Source organism: Pyxicephalus adspersus, chromosome 9, assembly GCF_032062135.1.
Source record: "Pyxicephalus adspersus chromosome 9, UCB_Pads_2.0, whole genome shotgun sequence".
Classification (NCBI taxonomy): domain Eukaryota; kingdom Metazoa; phylum Chordata; class Amphibia; order Anura; family Pyxicephalidae; genus Pyxicephalus; species Pyxicephalus adspersus.
In genome coordinates, this window is record NC_092866.1 from 48,086,517 (window position 1) to 48,112,205 (window position 25,689).

At 37.1% G+C, this 25,689-nt stretch overlaps 1 protein-coding gene across 4 annotated transcripts in view; it reads right to left on the reverse strand.

Annotated features, from left to right (window-relative positions):
• Window positions 1-2,786: 2,786 nt before the first annotated feature.
• BDNF (brain derived neurotrophic factor) overlaps window positions 2,787-25,689 on the reverse strand; it is a 73,581-nt gene continuing 50,678 nt past the window's right edge. For all 4 annotated transcript variants that reach the window (XM_072421835.1, XM_072421837.1, XM_072421836.1 and 1 more), the window contains exon 2: window positions 2,787-9,146. In XM_072421835.1, the coding sequence (XP_072277936.1) occupies window positions 8,385-9,146 (762 nt within the window). In that variant the 3' untranslated portion in view covers window positions 2,787-8,384. The remainder of the gene's footprint in view (window positions 9,147-25,689) is intronic.

Below are 25,689 nucleotides of genomic sequence, written 5' to 3' on the forward strand. Positions count from 1 at the left end.
AAATTGGTCAGCACCTTCTACTTGTGGCTACAAGAAGCCACAAAAAAGACTCAGGGGTTTTTACGGATATCCTGAAACTTCTTTAACGTCTCTTCCTATCATTATGCCTGTGCTTCAGCCAGTGCTGTATGGCATTTCTCAGGATGGTTGAGCAAAGTGCATTAGAACAACTGTTTTTAGTGTCCACTGGATGAGCATGTTGTTGGGTGAAAACAAAGGGGGAACATCTGGTAGATCGGGACAAAGTGTTTTCCTATGATAGGACCTTCATGGCCAGATCAGTAGGTATTATTTTATTTAAAGCTGCAAATGTAAAAGTATAATTGGGTTTACATACTTTAAAAAATAATAGCATACAACTGAAGTGTGAGAATGTGGAGCATATGTCTTATAAAAAAATGGTAGAACAAACATTTGCCCCCCAACAGCAAGAATCATTAAAGATCAATTAAATAGTACAAACTAAACTCATGCAGAACTTCAGTTACCAGTTAAACCTTTCAAATTTATACTAACTTAGCACTTATATTTTGGGGTTTTTGCTATGTTTTAAATGCTATAGGTATGTAAATATGTCTTTCATATTGTCAATGGTTTAGATGTAGGCTTGACAGTTTTAGCAACCACACTTTTATCAATCAGCCTTAGCTTCCAGATGTGCAAAAATGACTGTAATTACCATATTAAAATTTGAATCAAATGCGTCCAACACCACCAAGATACCTGCTCCGAAAATGAAATATGATTTGACTCTTGTACCAAACCTTCAGATTTAAAAACATATATAAAAGGGCTAACTGAGAATATAAGATCTGGTGACCAATCTGAGCTTTGGCCTGTGTAGCAAAAAACAAACTTAGTTAAATACCTAATTTACTTAGCAGTACATTTTGGCCTTTCCTCCACTGCTCTATTCAGCAGCTGGGAGCAAAGAACTTGAGTATGTTTGAGTATGGAGGAGCAAATGACTTCGCCCAAGTGACACGTATAGGTCAAATATAGATTAGCACCGTTGTCACATGGGAACTGTCCATTGCAAGCTATGGCTAGAGTGATCTATACCTTATACAAGGTAGCTTCTTCTGCTCCAAGTTGGGCAGATGGCAGGGTTCAAAGAGTAATATGTGATGTTGGAATTAGGAGAAAAGTTAACCTAATCTACTCCTGATACTTCCCATGTTATTGGACAGTATTCTGCTTAATACCATCATGGATTCCCAGCCTTTTTTGAGTAGCACCAGTGTTGGTGTGAGGAGTTTCTGTGCCTATTTATGGCCTCTAATATGTAAAATTAGTTATTATTCCAAAATTTACCTCAATAGCTGTGAAAGGCAGGAGGAGGTGGCAATTCATGTTCATAGATCTTGCTACTGGGCTCCATGGCAGATAAGATGCTGGTGGGTGATTCAACTCAACATCATCTAACCATAGCCTAAATATCAGTTTTGGCTGGCCTGAACCTCAAAATCCAATCTAAACATACAAATGTAATGAGTTACTAAGATGAATTTGGATGTTGATCCTGAGGTCTAGGCACCCACTGGATTCAATTCATGGAATAGCACTACTATTGCGTCCAACTTCCATTCAATCTCAGTGTTCTCCCCAGCCCCTTTTAGCTGAGTGCACCACCCATGACTTTTCAATAACCACCTTACTGTTTGTGTGGTTACTGGACAGTTGGGTTACAATACAGGGTCCACCACCCACCTACAACTGCTCCCCACCCAGCTTAAAAAATATGGACTCTGCATCTAACTCATCATTTCCAGCCTAAGCTGAACTTTCTCATCATCCTCTCGCGTATAGAAAAGGGGGGTCTGAGTCCTCAAGGGACCAAGTTATTTATGATGCAATCCTCATATTTCCAATGGAATCTGTACTTAGACTTACAATCTGATAAATTAAAGTTTTGTCTTTGCAAGGTGTTCTGTATTTGATTGGATATTACCTTAAGTAATACAGACACTGCAGATTTTCCTATTAAAACTCTAAGTCTACTCAAGAAGCTATAATGAAGAAAATCCTTCACAATATTTGGGACAAAGAAAAGTATGAATCTGCAAAAATGTCATTTTTTTCTCAACTAAACAGGTAGTTAAAGGAGTTAAAGAAGTTCTAAGCCAAATAGTTTCAGTTTCTCTGCCACTTTAGCCCTCTGATATGTTCAGAGTTGGAGAAATCTTCCAACGTTCTTTCCATACTTGGTACTTTTGGGGCAGTTTGGGAGTTAAATAAATCTGTACGTTTTACCTTATTTGAAAGCTTGATAATCTACTACTCAATGCTGTCATGATCACAGGGATTAACAACACTCTCAAGCTTGGACAAGAAAATAACCATAGGTTATGTAAACCTGCCCAACCTTTACAAAGCCCAAAAGTGGTAAAATCTATGTAGCAAAAAAACTACTAACTCAATAACTCTGCAGTCATTTTTCCATTCTTGGAAGAGCAAGGCTGATTGAGACTATGTAGTCCACAGGAGCAGCACGTTGGTATTTCTGGCAAGTGTCTGCATTACTAGATTGCTGGGCTGGGCTTGACATATCATAGATCATCAAGGCTCATTTTCTATAATTACATTTTCACATGACTTTCGATAGACTTTCCCCTCATTTACATTGCTCTAGAAATGTCTTTACTAATTCAACCATCAACACTGATGAATAAAGTGCCAATGTACAGCAAAATGCAATTTTGGTAAATAAGCCTTGAGATATAAAATACATAAAAGAGCTGATAAATAAATATGTTGAAGCAGAAGAAAAAAAACATGGTCCAAAACATAGTTTATATATTTTGAAAATATATTTAAAAACATTAAAAATTTCTATTTTTTGAACATATATTATATGTTATGTAGTACACTTAAATAGAGGTAATCCTATTTACAATATGGTTTCAAATGCTCTTCAGTTTAAATGCCATTCTCAATGTTTTCAATAACATAATTATATAAATATACTTAACATACAATAAATATTTGTTACACATTGTGAAAATATATACTTTTTTTCTTTCAGAAGAGAAGAGAACAAGGCCACATACATAAAACTTACATATTCAAAGTGTCTCACTTTAACAAGGCGGTAGGCATGTGACATGCAAAAATATACCTTTGCCACAAACAGACCACGGCAAAAAAAAAAAAAAAAGAAAAAAAAAATGATTGACAAGGAAGTCAGTCATACAGCCTGGTTCAGCTAGAACTGCCAAGCCTCGCATCGGCAATGTGTTTGCTGTGGCTTTAAATTACTCTGGACAGCTTTCCAAACCATTTTTGAATACATCATTGACATTGCATCTAACTGCCTCATTATCTATAACATTTGCATATTTTGGGGTTAGTTTTGCACTGGATATATAGGCTATGGATAATGTCAGAGCAGGGATAATAACATTACCTATAATCCTCTAAGGTTGGATGAACAGCATTCAGGTTGTGTTGGAAGGGGACTTTAAGGACACATATATGATATATACCCGGCCCATGAAAAACCTGATTAAATAAATAAATAAAAAACTAGTTGATTTAGGATTTGGACTTCCATTATATCCTTCATATAAGATTTAAAATGTCTTTGCCTGATTGTTCAAAAAATTTTAAGACACTATTGGGCAATTTGTGTAAAATTAAAACTCAACTAATCTTAAAACAAAACTAATAGATTTCACCTAATGTTATGACCCAGTGATTTAAGAAAAGTACATTTCCCTACAAGGAACATGAAGGTTCTAAACCTTTCCAATCTTTCTTAAAACTAAAAAACAGTTTTTCCTGGTTGGTGGTCTTTAATCCTCTGAGTTTACCTTGAGTTTTACAGAAATATAAATGAAGTAGAGTTCTACCCTGTTCACCATTAATCAATGTAGAAACTTTGGAATTGAAGTCACTGAAGTTTTTTATAGGTGCAAACTTTTCACCGACTTAGATTGCATCTTTGGGGATAAAGCCTGGTTCTACCCTATTGCGTCCTTGCTGACACAATCCATCTCTGAACCTAATACACAAAATTAAGGAGGCAAAAATGTTTATAACAAACCCTTTTTTTTAGTGTTCGTTCTTGTGCTGCTTTATTTCATATCGTTTTTGTTTTCAAAATCCTAAAAAAAAATATTTCAAAAAAATATCTCTTTTGTGTGACGCCATTTATCATTCAATTATGTTAACAATGGCAGACGATTGAGACATCAAGTAAGTGTAGCTTAGACCTGGTTATAACTCATTTTGGAATCTGGCTTGAAAGAGGTAACATTTTTGAATTTGCTAGAACCTAGTTCTAAAATCCTTCAAGGCTACTGAATTCTGAACTTATCCATAGCATATATCAATATACAATTTTATATGTATCAACATATGTACATGTATATACATATTCATACATACAAATATTTACAGTCTGGGAGTGTATATATAAATATATATATTTATATTTCGGAACATAAATATGTATACACAAACACGCATCAACATGACTGGGGAACTCCAAGTGTGCTTCTTTGTTGCCTTTTTTTACCTTTTTTTTATTATTTTTTTTTTTACTGCAGTCCCAGGATGCATAGCATAGCATATATTTTTAAGTATCAGACAGTTTGAGTCTAATCTCATTCTTTGGATGTGCTACCAGCAACTTTGGCGCCCTATTTTAGAAAGTGGATTCTTACAAGGATACAGTTGAAGGCTTGAGCTATCCCTATGCTGCAATCCATTAGGATCCTGTGCAAAGGATGCTAAGAAGAAGAAATACCTTGAGTTACTCTTTTGAATCTTAAGCCTTCAAATTGACATTCACCTGACATACTCCAATATTGACTGGTACTTGTTTTTTACCATTTTTAGCTATATGCCAAGGCAGGTTGAATAGATCTTAGAACTGGCTCTCTAAGGCTGGTCTCCCCTTTCTCTCCAACTAATAGTAAAAAAACATGGAAACTAAGTTTTTAGTTCAGCTGTAGTAGCCAATCATTGCAGATCAATCATTTTATTTCCAACCCAACCCAAAAAAAAAGGATATCTTCATTTGGATTGACTTCAATGGACAACATAGAGAACTTTTTCTGCAGAAAATTTTTGTTCTGTACGTAGAGGCTTTACCTTGTTGAGAAAAAGTGTGTACAGATTGGATTTGCGAACCCAGGCAGGTCTGTTAAAGCCTTCAAACAAACTTTTAGCTCCAGTTTGGAAAAGTAGCACTGATGTAACATTAAACAAGCTAACTAGCTACCTGACGCTTGTAAAAAGACTACCTATGGCCAACTAGTTGTTTGTATAAAGTGGCAGTCAGCACTCTATTCAGATCCATATGTAATGTAACCTTCTAGACTTTTCTCCAACAGATTCAACAAAGGTTGCTACAAGCTTTATAAATGGTCTACACGCTGCATTTATACTAACTAAAACCTACATTGACAAGGCCTAAAATGCCTTATTTAAAAAAGAATGCAATTGGCCAATAGATAATCAAGGGAACCTGAGGATTCCATGTCTTGGATGGTACCAGTTAAAGGATACTGCACCTAATAATTTGCCCCATTTTGCTCCTCTTTAGTGAATAAAATAGTAAAGTATGCATTGCCATATAAGTTACTAGTTTCTAATTTGTCCAACACTGTCTTTTACTCATGTAACAAAAGATGTGGACCAAATTTTTCTTTGCCAGATTTTTGCCAGAAATTGTCAACCCCTATTCTTTAAGAACACATAGCTTGTTATCAAGCAAAGGTGAGTAAGAAAGAGCATTTAAGATCCACATTTGTAAGGGGTCCAATACATTTAAATAATATCATAATATTACCCAGTGCTGATATTTAAGGAGTCTGGCATAATTCTTTTGAAATATTTCAATGCCTAGAAAGTGACATGGTTTGCTCTGTGCTGCATATGAGTGCAATATTGCTATACTGCATGTAAACAGGAAGATTACTCCCGTAAACAGGAAATGTACATGTAAACTGGAAGTATGGTTATGTAAACTGGAAGTTAGTTTCTACAATCAGGAAGTAGACATGTAAACAGGAAGTTTGGTCATATAAACAGGAAACATGCTTCTGTAAACAGGAAGTGACCTTGTTAAGTGGAAGGATATTCCTGCAAATGGGAAGTAATTCCTGTAATAATGGAAGTCTGCTCATATATGATACATTTTTAAAATTATGAAAGGAAATCTTATGTTCTACAAGTAAAATAATTGGATTCTGGTCAAACACAAAGAAAGGGTCTTGTTTTTTACTGCCTTTAATGAAAATCCAACCAATGTTCAATTTTTAAAAGAAGACTGTTCATACTTTTCTCTCTGTTGGGTGCAAACTCAGATCATCACTTTGCTGATGAGCTATTACCGTCAAAGGATTCCTTACAACCAATAATTTTTAGGAGTGTCATATAGCTGTACCCCCGAGGTTCATACTATGTTTCCACTTCCACCCATCACTAGGGATGAGTGAGAATGCCTCTGACATTCTTGCGAAAATTTCCTCAAACGTCCGATGGGTCTGCAAAATTTCAGCGAAGCAATTTTGTGGACCCACCGGAAGATCAAAGAAATCCTTACAGGAGGAGTACCGCAGCTGCATTCATGAATGCTGCCGTGGGAATCCTCCTGTGCGTGATCCCCGGGCACCAGAAGTTAAATGAGGGCGGTAATCCTCCTGCCTCCCTGGGCACTAGAGGTTAAATTTAACCTCTAGTGCCTAGGGATCACGCACAGGCGGATTCCCACAGCTGCATTCACGAATGCAGCCATGGTACGCCTCCTGTCAGTGAGTCCCGCAGCTGTGCTCATCAATGAATGCAGCCGTGGGAATCATCACAGGATGAAACTTTTGTAGTCATAGATCTTCAGAAAAGTGAAGGCTCAAGTTAAGTTTCATCAGTGAGATAACCATAAACAGTCTTCTACAGGGGCCCTTTTGTTTGAAAAACAAATTCCTATGACACTCCCTTAAAGTCTGTTTCGGTAAGGTTGATGAAGCTAAAGCTATAATTTACTTGTTCTTTGGGAAACTGGCAAATACTATCAATTGGAACATTTACCATTGGAACCAAATTATTTATTTTTATTTTAAAGAAAAATTATTATCTGTGATTTGCTGATAGTTCTATTTGGAGCTTGGGCAATTAGTTTGTTGTTTGGTACTTCTTCTTGCTTTCATCTTCCAGCCCTACGATATGCTACGCATATCACATTCATGTTTATTGCCACTTTCCCTAGTAGCCTGGTAACAACTACACATCTGATTTGTTTGCTGATTAGCATTAGGAGGACAATGTTATGGGCTAAGGGTGCCTAGATCAACAATTCCCAGGCAGCATTTGTATTGCAAATGTCAACAGAACCCAGCAGTAGTCTAGAAATCCTTGTAGACACTCGAGTGCCCAGAATATACAATCTGCAACTTCCTTTGCTATAGGTGTTCTGAAATGTACCAGTCAGCCATGAAATACAGAATAGCATACACCGCTGTCATATAGCACACAAAAGCCTGCAAGAAAGAGAAAGCACCATGCCCTCATTCATAATTGAAAAATACAACTCTGTGTCCAATACAAGTCGAAAACGTTCAACATGAACATTGATAATTTTTTTTTTTCGTTTTGTTTTTTAAATGCCTTGATTTTTTTTTATTTTTTTGATCAGTAGTCTGATTTGAGTTTGCAAACACCTTCACAACATACAAAAAAAATTAAATATTTGTCTTTTTTTCAGCTAGAACACATACTATGACAAGCTCTTTGCAACTTTTTTTCAGGAATTGAAAAATTAAAAAAAAAAACACAAAAAATAAAAATTAAACAGTAGAGCTATAGCAACAGCACCTTGACATTGTTTAATTCCAACGCTATCAGAGAAGTTAAAAGCAGTAAACAGATATAATACCGACATGAATAAAGATACTGTCTAAAGTGTGAACGGAATGTTTTGGTTCTTTTTTTTTCTTTTTTTTATCTCATTTGCCTGGATGAAGACAGAGTGTTATCAATTCACAACTGAAGCAGCATGCATGCTTGTCTATAACTTTTTTTTTTAAGTTTTCAACTCTTGGCAACACCAACAAACCACAATGTTGAGGAAGGTAATGCAGGCTTATCTCTTAACCTATGTACTGCTGGAGGGGGCTCAGGAAGCATTGCACAGCAATGGAGCCCGGGGCCCTGCCAGCAGAAAACAGGCAACTTTGTGCGCAGAGGTCATTATTTTCCTTTAGGTTATGGATATGTTCAATAAATAGATTTGTAGAACCACGGTACTGTATAAACTTCATTTATACATGCAGTCCATAAAATTATTTTTGTTTTTGTTTTTTTTACTGAATAATTTACCCTGTTATGTATATATACAAATAGATAATTTTCTTCTCAACATAATATACAACATAAATTCACTATCTTCCTCTTTTAATGGTCAGTGTACATACACAAGAAGTGTCTATCCTTATAAAGCGCCAGCCCACTTTCTTTTTGCTATCCATGGTGAGTGCACGGACGTAAGACTGGGTAGTTCGGCATTGCGAGTTCCAGTAGCGCTTGTCTATGCCCCTGCATCCATCTTTCATGTAACCCATAGGATTGCATTTGGTCTCATAGAAGTATTGTTTCAGTTGACCCTTAGGTACTGGGACTTTTTCTAAAACGGTAACCGTTTGCCCTGTCATGTCCACTGCTGTTTTCTTATCAGCTGCAGTTACCCATTCCCTAATACTGTCACACACGCTCAGCTCCCCACGTCGAGCTGGGTCTGAGTGGCGCCGAACCCTCATAGACATATTCGCAGCATCCAAATAGTTTTTGTACTCCTCCAGGAGAAAAAGCAAAGGGGGCTCCAAAGGCACTTGAGTGCTCAACATAACTCGAGATGAATACATATCCGAGTCCTTGTTCTCCTCGCTTTGCCTTATGCTCTGTTCCTCTTCTAGGAGTTCCTCAATTACATGTTCAAAGGTGTCCGTAATGGATGGAAGTCCTCCTCCCCTTGACCCACTCATCGGCCCACCTATGTTCTCCAGCGTGCCATGGGTCCGAAGACCCGGATAGGCCAGGCCACTTTGTCCTCTGGCTTCTTTCATGGGGGCAGCTTTCAAGCAACTGAAGTAAGAAATCATCATAGTAATGAAAAGGATGGTCATTACTCTTCTCACCTGATGGAACTGTAGAAGAAAAGACAGAGACATTAGGAGTATAGAAGACCCATGAATGACATGGTAACTAAAAAGCTAAAAAAAAATATTTTTCTTGGATGAAGACATTAAATAGGGTTGCCATGAAACGCTGTGATCATAAAAGTAAACCTGTCAATCAACATTGTTCAAAACAACTCAGATACAAAAATTTAATATATCATTCATTGTATGTTTACTTACATGGTTTTAATTAGTTGTAAAATTTTGTTTTATGTGTATGAACTGTCATGACCAAAGTAATCACATCTAACAGCTTCTTAGTCAAGAAAGAGATAGTTTATAGTCATACATATACATACATACATATATAGTTTAGCGTCATACATGCTATGGCCAATGCCCATAAATCACTGGTAAAAATCAACCTATATTGGGAGAAATGCCTGAATTGTCATTCCAACTTCTCTGTTGCTTTCACCTTGGCTTTACGTCAATATACCTGAACACGTAGGCAGCTTATAAAGTTAGAACTTCTGATCTGAATCTTTGTTCCAGGTTTGTATCTAACATGACTCGAGGGGGTCATTATGATAGCCAAGCACCTACTGAAAGCCAGAACATTTCCAAAAATATGTTTAGCAACTGCAGCCTTTTTGGATAGATTTCCTTTAAAGTAAACCATTTTTTCATGCAGAGCTCCCTCTTCCCCTCACTCATTGATTTATCTTTCTCCTGCATTGAGCCAACAAGCTGGGTGTGTAAGCATGTGACTTAACGCCATCTATTGTGAGAGTGCTTGGCGTGACTGGTCAAGTGGTGTTAGATGGAGAAATAGTCCATGTAAACACCAACAAGTTGATTTAGAGTCATCAGAGTACTATCTTATAGGTTTTTAAAATAGATTTAACAGGTTTAACAGTTACATGCCTAACCTTATAAAACACTCTATAAAACACTATACTATAAAATTATGCATAGTGCACATATAGGGATTTACTTCATAAAAAGCTTTAAAAAAGTGAGTTTTAAGGGATATGTATAGATTCGTGAAAAAGACCATCTTTTGCAAAAACTATTGCTGAGCAATATGACAGATTTGCCCTATGTCTGTCTTTACATGCTCTGGAAGTCAAACTGTGAAATGAGCTGGTAAGACCTATTGGACCTTTTGCCAATTTACTGGCATGCTCCTGGTCTGTGCCTCTTAAACTGTTCCCCTCCTTGTACCCCTTTTAAAAAACCACCCTACCACAATTCTAATAGAATAACAACATCTTTGGAGTTTGTGTTGAAGTGATAAACACATCATTTAAAACATCAGGTCTATACCACTCTGGGGTCTGGTAAACCTTTCTGCAATTATTTATGCATGCAAGAATCATATTTTCTGTTCCACCCCAACACCAACTAATGAGGTTCCTAGAAGCATTGAAACAATTTAGGTCTCTACATAAGTACATTGAATGTCAATATTATGCATATAAAGTTTCCATTGGTTCCCTCATTTATCAGAAAGTTAGGTGATGAGCTCTAGTTAATTACCTTCAGAAGACTAAATATGTCATTTTGGAGATTGTAAATGGCCTATTATCTTACAGTGGACATGTTAGTAACTTTACAAGACATGAATATATTTCTGAGATGCAGTAACATTTTTAATAAATCATCTATCTTTACCATTGTACAGCCATATTTGTGTCCCAGGCAGTGACTTTGCTTAGGTTTAGATGCCATAAATATTCTGCCAAATAGGAGAAAGCATTTCCTCATTCTCTTATTATTAGAGTGCAAAATTGTAACGGTAACACATCAGGTAAGAGGCTGCAGATTCTTTCTCAGACATTTCTAAACATGGCAAAGAACTGTGCAACTACTGGCATTTACATGATTTTGCCAAATCTGAGTCACATCTGAGTCAATTTCCAGGAGTGGAAATGGTAACCTTGGATGAAGGTTTGACCTCCTTACAATTGTTTCTACCAGGACAACATGCACACGGTAGGCCTGATTATTTCTTAATACCCCCATACATGATGATTTCTGAAAGCAAAAAACCTGTACAATAAAATTGGTTGAATTTTTCAAACATATTTTTTTATACCTGGTTTTCCAACATTTATTCAGTAAATAAAAAAGTTTTGCTTTAAAACTTAATTTGCAAGAGCAAAGCACTTTTTAGGTTTACAATGAATGCCATCCTAATCCTATAGTCATCTTTGGGTAAGTTATGGGTACTATGTAAAAACATGACTCCAAGTAACCTTCAAGATTGTTTTTACTTAAAATTCCCTGTATAGCTCTGGGTTAATGTTGAGGGTACACATTGGCTCTTTTGGATTGATGATGGTGATAGCCAGATTAAGCATCAACATCAAAGAGGTTTTGACGGTTTACAACGGTTGTGCACCCATCCTCCATTGCATGACCACAGATATCAGTTAAATACCTAATGGGGTTCCCTCCCCTAACTGCTCTATCCAGGAGTAGAAAAAAACATGTTTGTTGTAGATACACTGTAAGGGTCTACAAAGAAGAAAACTGATCTACCCATTGCTTTTTTTGGGTATCTGAAAATCTGACATATCCAGGTTGGATTGATTCACTCTCGATTGTCCCCACCAACTATTCACATTTCCATTATATAAATTGATCCTAGTGCTACAGTCCAAATATTGGTACCGTCATGACACATATATACTACAAGATTACTGAAAAACATTTCTTTTGTTATACAGGAGTGAAAGATTTAGAGGAAACTCTTAGTTTTGTTGAATCCCAGTGTAAAGAGGCGACACACATATATCAGTTTCATGACATTTTCTATCAACCTATCTGCAGCAAATCCCTGTTCCATTATCTTCTGTTTACTTACTAACCTTCTACAAGATGAAACATTGCATTTATTGAGAGAAACCTCCTGTCCCTATAATGATTATATCCTAAGCTCAGCTCCATTACAGGAGATCTCACCCCCCCTTCCCCAATCGGAAAGAGCGCAAATCCGGTACAAATATTTACCATTGGATTTATAACCAGGAAGAGATAACCTAAGAGCTTTCTGGAGCAAATGTTACACGTCAGAAGCAGTATAGAGATTCAATTTTTAATGAGCTCTTGATTCTGTGAAAAGCTTTGTAAGGGCATTATGGGAAATGTTACCAGGCAACTGAAACCAAGCTATAGTAACACATTCCAAAATTGAGTTTTATAAACGTTGTTGTAGCGGAATGTGAGACACTTTTTCTATTATTGGCAAAAAAAATGATATATACTCTTTACAAAACAAAACAGCTGTGTAAAAAATACATCATGAAATGCAAAAAGTAGATTATAATTAAATAAAGGTTGAAAAGAACACAGGGTCGGTTACCTTAAATTTGGGCAGATATTTAACTTTTAGAAAACACATTCATTTATTTAACTGAATTTGGCTTTATAAATCTTTATAATGCCTAATTCACATTGGGAAAGGAGAGGCAGCATGTTTGGGCCAATCAGTCTTGTTTGTGTGTACAGCAACAGAACATCATAAGAAGATAAAGGAACGAGTCTGCTGCTTCTTCTTCATTCTCCATTGCGGGTTGGAGGTGTCCCAAGAAAGAAAAGACAGGTCACCAGATTAGCTAGTTTGCCTTTTCAGCTTCAAGCTTTAAAAAAGAAATATTGAATTCATATAGGAGTCTACTTAAAATGTTTTCACACAAGATTTATACAACTTTCACCCTTTGTGTGGGTTGTACATGTAAGTGCACCTGTGGCACAAATCTTAACACTACCACTGCATAGCCAAAGGTGGCATGTTGCTTTTGGGAACCGTGCCACAATCTGCCACAGCCGAATGGCAAAAATAGTTACCGACCTCTCCTATCCACTTGGCTAGAAGACGTTGGGACCTCAGTTGAACCCAAAGCAGAACACTGTGGCTCACCGTAGGTCTGGCCCCAAAGCTAAGTACAGACAAGCGGTGGAATAAGCATTCTATGTTAGTAATGGCAGTTGGGACCTTGTACATGGTGAGTACACTTACAGTATAGCTATAATAGTAAGGTAGAACTGACTAAATAAAAATGAGAACGTAAGAGAAAGTAAAATATGTTGCAAAACCAAATCTACTTTAGATGCTTGTTTGGTGCATGAAAAAACAAAGCAGGTGCCCATAGATAATCCCTTTGCCGATTTATCATAGAGTTTAGGGGTTTGCTTAGAGTTCTTCTTCTCTACATCTGAACAGACAACTGATTGTGGGAAGAAGATACCCTGACCCCAATTCTAAAGTCAGACCTCTGCCTATCACAATGTGGGTGTATTGAGTGCGTAACTTGTGCTGACTGTCCCAAGAACAATGCCTCAATTTTACATGTGTAATAGCCCGTAGGCCGGAATTAATAGGACAGTGCTTCACCCCTTTGTCACAGAAAGTGATACAGTTTTACGTATAAAAAACTGAGATGAGGATTCATAATTCACAAGTCAGCAGGGACAATCTAGGCAAAACTATCAGAAGCTTTCACAACAAGGCCTTTTGTATTCAGTGTCTGCGAATGGTATTTTTCTTAGTGTCTTGCACTTGTTTAGAATGACTGCATCAATGACTCACTGATGTAACGCTGGTGAGCTGGGGATATTTTTATCTTTCAAAATATTAAAAGCATGCATGGAACGCCTTACACCTCAGTAACGCTGCCAGGAACATAGAGAAACAGACACGGATTAATAATTATGCAAACGCTCTACAGCAGACACAGGAAGAGAACAACACAGCCCACTATCCGAACAAGTCTCAATAAAATGTGAAACCTAATGCAAATCTGAAATGTGAGCTCATGGTCACCATAGTGCCCAACTGCCCCTCATTTTGGAGAGATTGTTCCAGGGCTGTCATTAGAACTTCCTAGACCCTATCCACCATATGCAAGTGTTCTGGCATTGGAAAAGTCAGGTCTGAGTGCAAGGGAGCCAGGTGTTGGGTTTGGGATAACTAACAAGGGAGTCAAGATGAACCGTCATCTGTACTGGCGGCAAGTAGTCAAATCTAAATCATGGTTCTCCTGCCAGCTGCTAGTTGAAACTGCACCAAAGCATGCACAGTTCCAAATATTGGCCGTTAGGAGAGGACAACCTGCTCGGTAACCAATGGGCCCTGATGAAAAGCAGTTTTGATCCAGGTCCAGTACAGAAGTTCCCCTTTTCCCTGCTGACAGCCCTGGAATGTCCCCCTTTAGGACTGTTTAATTGGCTCTACAGTTGCCCTTATTTTGGTTTTAAAATATGAAGACCCAATTTGTTTAGCAAAAGTCCCTTTCCTTGCTTTCAATTATTGCATCTTTTTTTTTTTTTATAGATAGCCAAGTTTAAGGGTCAGTTACTAGCCAATCCATGTGGATTTAGGTTTAAGCGTAAAAGCTTCACTCCCTGTTGCATCACCAAATACAGAAACGCTGAAAAAAATTAAATACTCGAAAATTGAAATATATATATAAGGGCTAATCCTATTCCTCTCACAACTGCCACATTTGGTCATCTTTTGAAAAAAAAAATGTTCTCCAAATATCTTTAACAAAAGAATCTACAATAAATCTTGCAGTCTTTACAATATATCCAGCAGGACAAAAGCAAATATAAATGTAACCTATGAATATTGTGGCTGTAGATGAAAGTTTACCATCTGAAGTTAACATTTCTTTCATACACTTGTTACATTTTTGACCTTCACTAAGTGCAAAACGGCAATATCATAAAAAACATAAACAGCCAGTAAGAAGTCATCTTTGATTTATGTGGTTACTTTGAACTGATATGTGATTGGCTATTAAGCACTTCTGAACATCATTGTTATTTTCCAATGCGTATGTACCTAAATAATTAATGCTTTAGAGTGATGACTAAATCAGAAAAATAGAATGCTTGATAACATTATAAGGGTAGAAGCACAATCCATAAATACCAAGGTATTCATTATAGGAATGTGGCAATAATCATGAATAATTTCTGGATAACGCCTATACTTGGAAAGGCCATTAACCTTAAATTAGCTATAGAAAGTTTGTATCTATATTTTGGTTGTTCTTTATAGCTTACACTTAAACGGTCTTTTGTGGCCTTATCAGGGGAGGATGAGATTTACTCCCACTATTTATACACCCAATGGTTTAAATATTTTATGGCTTGTAACAAAGCAATGTGCAGAGGCTTTCCAGGGCACTATTTTATGTCCAAATTTGACGTTTTACTGTTCCCTCCTGTGGCAGAAGATGGATGAGGAGGCAGCCAAAACCATAAGTTCATGTTAATACAAACAGATAAGAGAACTGCTATAAAATTATAATTATTTCCTGTAAGGCAGATAAGGATAGATCATGCACACAAAAATATTCATACAAATATTTTTGTTGAAGCACTCCGGAACAAATGTTCCTTTTTGTATTGGAGAGAATAGAGTAGGGTTAGAATGTAAAAGGTTATTACAGTTTATTTCCTGTTTGGGGAGATTTTTCTCCTTTTATGGTGATTCACTAGGATAGGAAGTAAAGGGAATCTTCCCTACCAGCATAAAGACATTAAAGGATAAAAAAAAGCTGTATTGGGAAATGGTATAACCAAATATAAGGAAGTAGACTTAAAGCCCAACCCTGGACAAGTCTTAACACCCTTACCACCCTTTCACCATATATATCACTTCCCCCTATTCTAGGTGGAAAAGACTGCTAATCCAGCACTTTGGGCCTGATTTATTAAAGCTCTCCAAGCTTGGATAGAATACACTTTCATCAGTGAAGCTGGGTAATCCGGCAAACCTGAAGTGAATCTGGTCCAGAATTGAAAACATTTGCGATCAAATAGCAAATGAATTAGGAAATCTATTTCAGGTTTGCTGGATCACCCAGCTTCACTGATGAAAGTGTATCCTCTCCAGCCTTGGAGAGCTTTAATAAATCAGGGCTTTTATTTGGCCACGCTGGCTCCTTTACAGACCCCTCCACCCCACCCACCCAATGATGACGATGTAGCGATGTGAATGGAAGAACAGAACTGGACTAGAGTGTCCGCTAACCAAGGCTTTAAATGATTCAGGAGTAGAATGTGAAAGCAAGAATTATTCTTACAATCGGAACACCTGATCCAGGTATAATTATCCATTATGGAATTTCTCAATTTTGGGGGGGGGGGGGGGGGAGTTATTCTAATTTTGTGTTGTGTGAATAAATGGAAGTCTACGCAAAGGAAAAGAAAATGACAGAAATTGAATCCCTTCCCCACTCTATCAAAAATGTTAAAAGTTACCTTCAACCAAACAAGGTTATCTTGTTCCTGTGATTAGATTTACACAATATCATCTCCATAGACAGCCATCCCTTTAACTCTCTTCAAAAAAAGAAATAACTAGAGTAGGCAAAGGAGGCATAATCTCAGGCTGAACATGTATTTGCATTGCAAATACTTGCACATGAAAGCAAAGAAATATTTTATAGTGCCCAATTTCATTTCAGCATTGTATTAAATACAAGCTCAATCTACAATATAACCAATAAACTAATATATATATAATATATATATATATATATATATATATATATATATATATATATATATATATATATATATAAACGTATTGATCATTTTCTATCCTTATCCTTGCATAAGTACAGTGAAAAAATGTGCCTCTAGTAACTGCATTTTGCACAGTCACTGTGGTTTGCATTTACAAATTAGAAGACTACAGTAGGAATGTTAGGAAACTAGAATGGTAACGAAATACCATTGGGGATTTTTGGATATGGGGCAAGAGAATTGAAAATTCCACCTAAATACCAATTTCAAACTACAAATGGCAGCCATATTGCATCTTCTTATTTCCTGTTTTGAACATCAGCCCCCTTTTCAATAATGTGTGTATATTTGAGGGTCTACCTGGTTTAGTCAATTACGGTATAAGGGACAGTCTAAGAACAATCAGAGAGCTAATCATGTGATTATGGAGTACAGAACTGCATCAGTTGTTTATAAGGGAGCAAGATTTAGAATTTGTGCAAGCTAACTAAATTTTGGCCACCGACACCTGGTCCCTCATGGATCTACCCTCTTGGGCATTTTATTACGTAGTCTGAGCTGAAAATAGTGCTGCACCTAATGGCCATCTTAAATCATTATTGGGGACAGTTCAATGCAGCCTAATGAACCACTCCAGCTAAAAAAAAAACAAGAGCGACTTGTGACATTATCAGACATTTAAACAGGTGGTATGTATGCTATGAAATAAGTTTAGAGGAACATATCATCTGTACCATACTCTGTTAAATGATTTCGACAAGTGTCTATCCATCAGATGAGTGGCCTAGGGGGACACAACTCCTAAAGTTTGTTCCTTGCTTATTTGCAAACAAAGGCGAAACCCACTTTTGAAGATTGGCTGTCGATAGTACAATATTCTGAACTACTATACAATGTGGATTGAAGGACAATTTCAGCTTGAAGTTGTCTTTTAATAAACTCTCGAACCTGCCCCCTGATTGAAGCCTACCTGCCCCAGTACCTAGAATACATGCCTTCCTACTTGATCTAACAATCTTTCAAGGCCCTCCTTATACTAAACATGCCTTTATCACAGGAGGGTATGAGGTTTTATCATAAAACAAATCTCCTGCAGATACAGCTGCCCTTTTACATTTTTTCACATTCCATGGACAGAACTCTCATGAACTTGCTTATGTTTTCCACTATTGTGCTCTGATAATCAATCCTTAGTTCAATAGATAATGCCTGTTCTGACATCATATCTATTTTCTGCAACATGTCTCAAAGAATTGTCAGTAGTTATTTATTTCTCCATCCCACATGCACTAGTATGAGTAGATGCTACAAGTTCTCACATGGTTAGTTACAAGGACAAATGGATCACCAAGGACCCATGAGTAATAAAAGATGTATAAATGATTCATTGCCTGTACTGACAGCATGAGTAGACTTTTCAGTCCATAGAAGGCGATTTTTAAAAAATTATTTTACACATTTAAAACAAAAATTAGAAAATAAAGAAATATAATGGAGCAGATTAAGGATGCAAGATTCTCATTTGGTGGGAGTCAGTGGTATTCTCCTTATCTTTAAAATACTATGCTATGGGCATTAAAAATACTATTGGCGATTCATGTCATTTCCATACCTTATGAATTACTCAATCAGGACACTACTGTAGGTACTCCCATATACATGTTATTGGGAATCTGAATTAGGCACATCGGTGACGGCGGATGATTGGGTGAAATCCTTTACTCTCACACACAAACTTACTCTTACCTGCAGAGCTCAAGAAACTAATTAAAAGATCCTGTTCTGGAGGCACCTTTGCCTGATGGACCACCACCGTAAATCCCCAGCACACTCGGACGGATGTTGGCGTTGCCTTACTTAGAGAGGTTCCATGCTACATGTATGGTGGGAATGCCCGACCATTTGCCGCTTCTTGGAAACTATTATTAGGTTATATAATGATCGTATGGGCTCTGATGTTTGCAATAGTCTTAAAGTGACTTTTTTGTCTATGATTCCGGGTCCCATTAAATCCACCAAGCGGGATGTACTTCGTCACTTTCTTACCGCTGCCAGGGTTCTTATACCTAGGTATTGGAAGCAAGTGACGATTCCGTCCATTAAGGACTGGTTCACAGAGGATGATGACAGGCTGGAGCAGTATAAAATTACCTGGATGGCATGGAATTGGTTTAAAGATTTCCCTCAATTTCATGCTTATCTCTTATATTTGGAGAATTATTTGCCTCCGGGCTTACAGGCGATGTGTGCATCGTAACCTGAGACAATAACTTGTCTCTTTCATCTTAAATTATTCTCCATCCCCCCACCCCGCCCTCCTCCCCTTCTATCTCTTTCCCTGACCCCATTCCCAGGGCTAGTTTGTTTGTCACGTTTACTTTTATATGGGTACCAATTGTATTCTAATATTTCCATATAAGTACTGTCTCTTTGTCATCTATGGTACATGAGCGGTGTGGCACTGGCAGCCCACTGCCCATTTACGACTACATGCCAGAGGCACCATATCGGTTCCCTGCCCATTAATCTTTTGTTGTTTGAATCTTTGTATGCTATGATTGCAGTAATGGTTCATGTACCTTACATGGTTTCATTTTGTTTTTGTTTTTTTGTATGTTGTTTTACCTGTTTAAAACAAAAAAAAATAATATTTCACAAAAACATACCATTGGGGATTAGGTCTGGGTTGTCATGAATATGGAAAGTAAAATGGCCCAGTCCACCCTGAAACTTTTTTTTCTAGTCTATGTGCTGCCCTTAACATTGAGAAATGGTTACCTTTACCCATATTTTAACTTGGATGGGATGATTGTTGGGGAAGGGAATTTAGCTTCTGTTTTACAAGACAGAGGGTATTAAAAGTAGCTTAGGTTTTAGGTTTTCAAGGAGGACAACCCTGTGTCTGGACATAAACCAAACTCCATTTCTACAAATGTTTCAAGAAGTAGGCCCTGTTTGATGAACAAAATAAATGCAAAAGATCTGAGCCCTTTTTTGGGCTTTTCATGCCAAGGCCCCTATTTTCAAGGTTTTATTTGACCCCTAGGTAGATGTAGATTTATTTAGTTATTAAAAAACAGGGTTGGTCCCAATATAACCCTCCTGTACAACCCTGCTCATAGACATTTAGATTTTGATGTCTTCACCTGGCTCTCTCAATCAAGCTTTCAAATAGTGCAAATGGAACAGTGATGGCACACCATCATGCTGAAACTCCTTCAATGTCCAATCAGCTGGCTGGGGTGTGTCTTTGACCAAGCTGTGGTTCTGCAGGGGAGGGACAACAATCATAAGTCTAGCTAAAACAAAATTATAATTTTTTGCAGGTAGATAAGAAAGTAAACTAAAAAAAGTTCATGTATTTTTACAGTGTATTTATCTGCCTTAAAAGTTCATCTTTTAGCTGCAGAGCTGTGTTTTCTCAGAGAGAAATTATTGGGCTGTACAGCCCACTAAAAAGACAGAAGTAGGAAGGAAAGCAAAAAACAGATTTACATTATTTGTGTGACAGAGAACCTTATGACTTTATAGTGGCATGTTAAGTCAAGACTCTTAGAAAGTACAAATATTCATTGTGTTTGGACTCTTGCACCTTTATGCGGTTCCACCCCACAAAAACAATTACCCCTGTGATTTATATCAAATGCAGCCAGATGGAATACATGCTCCATGTGACCTGTGCTTTGTTGTGGCACCGCATGCTATGATAAGTACCTACCATAAAGAAGAGGCGCAGTGATGTGTATACCTCAGTGGTGGAGCCTTGGGGCGTAGAAATGTCCAGTTCTGCTCTTTTCTTTTGAAAACTCATGGTGTACAAAATGATTTTACAAATTCTAAATGCTTGTGTTTTCAATTTTCTCCTACTTATCCACAACCCAGTAAATCCATGTGGCAGAATTAATATTAAGCACACATGTTACAAAGAAATCCCCAGAACAGAGCCTGCTAACAATTGGAGGGAATGTTTCATTCTCCTGCATGTATATCATACCATTGCACGCAAACACCCTGCTAATAAAGTTTTTAAAAAAGGAAAAATGTCAGCCCTTGACCTAAGAAAAAAAAAAAAAAGAAAAATCCTAAATGAAAACAAAACAGTCAACCCAGATCCAGATGTCCCTACAAGTATGTTCTGCCATTGCATCATATAATATTTATAGGAAAGCTCATGAGCATGTTAACTATACAGAGTGTAAAGCAATCACTTAAATCTCAAAAGGAAAAAGGTGTTTTTTTTTTACAAATCGGTAGCTTTCAATATTATAGAATCGGCTAATCCTGCAATGAATGGGGTTTCTTTAGGTTTATGGGTGGCAGAGCTTTGAACCTAAAGGCTCCCGAGCTGTCACCCTGGCAGATGTGTTTTCTGTGAAAACCATAGGTGGTCATAAGCAGGAGAAGAAGGCTAAATGACAACCTCATTCTGCTACTCGTTTTACTGTCCATTCACAGGAAAAGTGGATGGGTATCAGGAAGTAGAAAAAGTACTGCAGGGGAGGTCTCTATCACAGTCTTTCTAAAACATTTTAACATGGGGGAACCCTTGAAATAGGTCTTCAGGGAACCCCTGCTATAATTCCTATATCTACAGCTAACAGTTGATTAGTGGAGTGGTCATTGGGGAGAAATTCACCAAAAAGATCACTGGTGTCACAAACTGACCCGAGAGGTAAAAAGGGCTTATTGCTCAAGGAACTTTGTAGCAAAATCTGTTTTTCTTTCATTTCTATTGTTCATTTTTATTTTGTTATGGTATGCTAAGACCTAAATGTCATCCAGCTCAGGTTTATCTCCACTCCGAGTTCTTTCTAAATCAAAGTTTACTGTTAAAGGTAAGAAATGTTTTTTTTAAAAATTGCCTTAACCACATAGATTACATTTGGAAACAATGTTCAGGTCAAAATATCCCCGACAGAAAGGTATCTTGAGATCTGACAAGGTTTACATTATATGGACGGTGTTCAGAAATAGGAGATCAAATCACAGATTGTGTGCTGGAAAATTCTGCTTTGCATCATCCCTACGCATGCACTCCTATGTAATGTTTTGTAGGATAGATTTGCATAATCTTGGCTGAAGATCACATGCTTAATGTTCAATAACTAAAATACAAATCAGCAATCCTCAGTATCAGTACATTTCTGTATCCCTAATAATCAAGACTGGAGGGCCAGCCGATACCATGGAAACACGGAGACAAGAGTATGGTTATAATACACTTGCAGATTTTTTTAAAGCAGAGCTGTAGCTACAAACAAGAATAACATGAATAGCTCACGGAAAATAAATTATTATATTCACCTTCAATAATGAGTTTTAAACTTTGCAGTACTTATTTGCCACCACACGGTGCCCTCATACGTCAACCCATTTTCTTTGAGCCTGGGTTGTCTTTAGTCCTGCCCCTGCCCAAGACTGGATGGTGAAAGCTTAATACTTGGTCGCTTAGCTTTTTCTTCTTATCTGCATGTTTTTTAAAATGCTTGGACATTCAGCACAAAAAGGCAAAAAAAAGGGCATTGTTCTCTGAATTACCTGCAGCCTAGGTTGGAGGTCTTGTCCATTTCATACCCCGATATCTAAAATCTATTCTGCTTGGCTCCATCTCCTTGTCAGCACAAAAACTTATTGCCACATTCTGCTACTGCACACTAAAACCTTGCAGAACAGGTTCTGCAAAAAGCTGAGACGATGTAAGATCCAATATATCATATATATAAATATATTTATATATATATATATATATATATATATTATTTTATATAATATTTAATACAGAGCTGCATTATTTGATGTCCATCAGGTCTATGTCAATTTGTTTAGATAGAAACTTTAGAAAATCGACCAACCATCAAACATAACCAATGAGGATAATGAAATGGATATTGTTAGTAGCCCCAAAGAAATGTCAAAACAACAGCCATATCCCTTTTTTACATTTTCTTTGTTAAAAAAGAAAAAAAAAAGACAATAGGAATTTAATAAGAGACGTTAATATTTCTGATTTATTCAGAGGTGAAATTTTCAGCTTAAGCTATTGAGCTCTGTGAACAACAGGTATCTCAGCAACTTAGTTAAGATTAGCCTGTTTGACCACATTAAATGTAAATTAGGGTTAAACCTGTCGGCTTAAGTAGTCTTTGTAAAATGTTTAAACAGCAATTTTTCCAACATAATAAATAAAATATATAAATAGAGCTCTGAGTCCCCATTAAGCAATGATTTCCTTATTTAAGAGGGCCGATGTTTACTCCCTATTCACTCCTGTCTTTATACTTATGCTCCCAGTCAGATCAAATCAGTTATATTTGCATATTCAGCTCGTCACAGCCCCATAAAAGTGCTTGTTAACAGTCAACAGCAATGAAAACAAATTGTTTAGTGACCCACGGGTGATCAATGTTTACCAGGCACTTACATGAGAACATTTTGCGACAAATAATATTATAATCAGAAGAGCAAATTAGACCGTCTGACACACAAACAACCACAAAAGAAAGCACTGCTCCTCCACAAATGTCCAATTATGAATTTATTTAATTGTCATGGCGTGTGAAGAGCTGGCAATGGCTTTTTGTGTTAAATTGAGCAGAAATTCTGTGTATGTAATTAGGCAGGCTTCGCATTTAGAAAAATACAGATGGGCACTTATCATGATGTAGCTCAATGAAAAAGACTAGAGAAAGCAGGTTGCTAAAAAATATCACCATTTTACAGTAGGTATTCATGGTAATAATTAAAAAAATTACAGATTTACTAACAGATTTATATTGAACTTTATTCTACAGTTAAAGGTTTTAATATTATTATAATATTTTTTTTATTATTTTGCCTGTTGCAGCTTCAGTATGGAACATACAGCCCTTCCTCCTGTTCCTTTTTGGATCACATTCTCCCTTCTCCCCCTTCTGTCCACCTACTGGTTCCAAGGACTGGGCACTAACACATACTTCTCTACAAATCCATAAAGGCGTGTGTAAAACCAATTTATGTTTTTTACTTCTTTTTTGCAATTTGGTCATCTTAAAGTATGGTCATCTTACAGCGTGCTATAAGTAGTTCAATAGGGTGACTATCTGAACCATAAATATCAGTAAATTGGGTATTGGTCCAGATCTTTCCTTGCCCAATAAATAACTTGAAAATTGTTTGTTAGGCATCATTCCAGTGAGATATGGGCCCTGATTTATTAAAGTTCTCCTAGGCTGGAGAGAATACACTTTCATCAGTGAAGTTGGGTGATACAGAAAATATGGAGTGGATTTCCTAAAAGTAATTAGGTATTTGTTAGCAAATGTTTTCAATTCTGGACAAGATCCATTCCTTGGAGAACTTTAATAAATAAGGGCCATGGTGTAGGACCTATGCTGTATAACCTTATTGATCCTTCACCATATTTTTATGATGCAACGCCTAAGAAACTATTTGCATGTCATCTGATACCTTGGAATAAACAACAGAGATGATGGGAGTACTTCACAAATCTTCACTTGTGTGATGCCAACCCTGAATAATCATAAACAAGAAGTTAAAAGATATATAAAAAAACAGTTTTTTTCAGGCATACATTTTTTTTACAGCATCATCATAAACGTAATAATAAACCAATAACCATGTCAGTATCAATATTAGTTATTCGGGCCAAAAGCAGCACTATAAAAAGTACTTCTAATGTACCCAAAATTATTCACCCCTGGAGAAGCCTTTTTTAACAGTGAAATGTGTCGGGAATAAAACATGACTGCACTCATTGTTTGGACTTTTGAATCAGAAATTTCTTGCCACAATTACCCTTTGGGTACATTAGAAGTTCCTTATATACTGCTACTTCTGGCCCGAGTAACCAATAATACTATTGACATTGGTATTAGTTTATTACTATGTTTATGATGTAACAGTAAAATATTTATTGTATGCCTCACAAAAAAAAACATCTGTTCTTTTATATCCCTTTAAACTTAGAATCTGATACCTTGCCTATAGCTGGTAATATACACTGCCTGGCCAAGAAAAACATCCCCCAGCTTGTGGGGGCAGGGTTATAATCTGGGGTTCCTTTAGATGGTCCAAGTCAGGGGTGTCAAACTCTGGCCCAGGGGCCAAATCTGGCACACAATGTCCTTATTTTGGCCTCCAAAGGAATCCTAAATATTAATTGCAGTGGCGGAAATAGTGCCGCTACTACAATTCACGGCATCACTAGCGTCTATAGACCAGTGGCCACTCTGCCTATGCGTGGCCCTGCATTGGACGGTATTATAGACGCAAGTAATGCTGAGAATTGTGTTAGCGACATCACTCACGTCTATAATCCAGCGGCCTCTCTGCCTATGCGTGGCCCGGTTTGGACTGTTTTATAGACACAAAGAATTGTAGTAGCGGTGCTATTTCAGTTTTTAATTTTGGCCCCCCGGTCTAGGTTCACAAATATTAGGTGCACCAAAATGTGGTTAGTTGGCTACCTGAATAACTGGATTTTTTTCTTTCCTGATGGCATGGACATATTCTAAGATGACAATGCCAGGATTCTTGGGCTCATATTGCAAAAGAGTAGTTCAGGGAGCATGAGCAGACCTTAACCCCATTGAGAATTTTTGGGACTTTACGCAGCAGTCGACTTTATTAATACAAGATCTTGGTGATAAATAAATCCAACCCAAGATGGAGATAAATGTTGTTACATTGCATAAGTTTATGAAAATAATACAATGACGAATGTGTGCCAAGACTAAAGCTGAAGTAGGTCCAACTAAATATTACAGAGTAAGATTGGCCAAGTTTTTTTTGAGATCTATGGTGTGATAATATAAATAGTCTTATCAAAATTTGTAATAATTCCAGGCAGATATAAAAGTATTTACCCTGCAGCAGTCAGGCACATCCCTGTGAATAAGACATAGAACAAGTCAGCAAATCACACATCTCCAGCTTTTATTTATGAGAGGGTGTATTGGACCTCTACAGGGAGACTGCTGCTTTCATACAGAGATGTGGCCCTTCCCTGCAGCTAAATGGAATA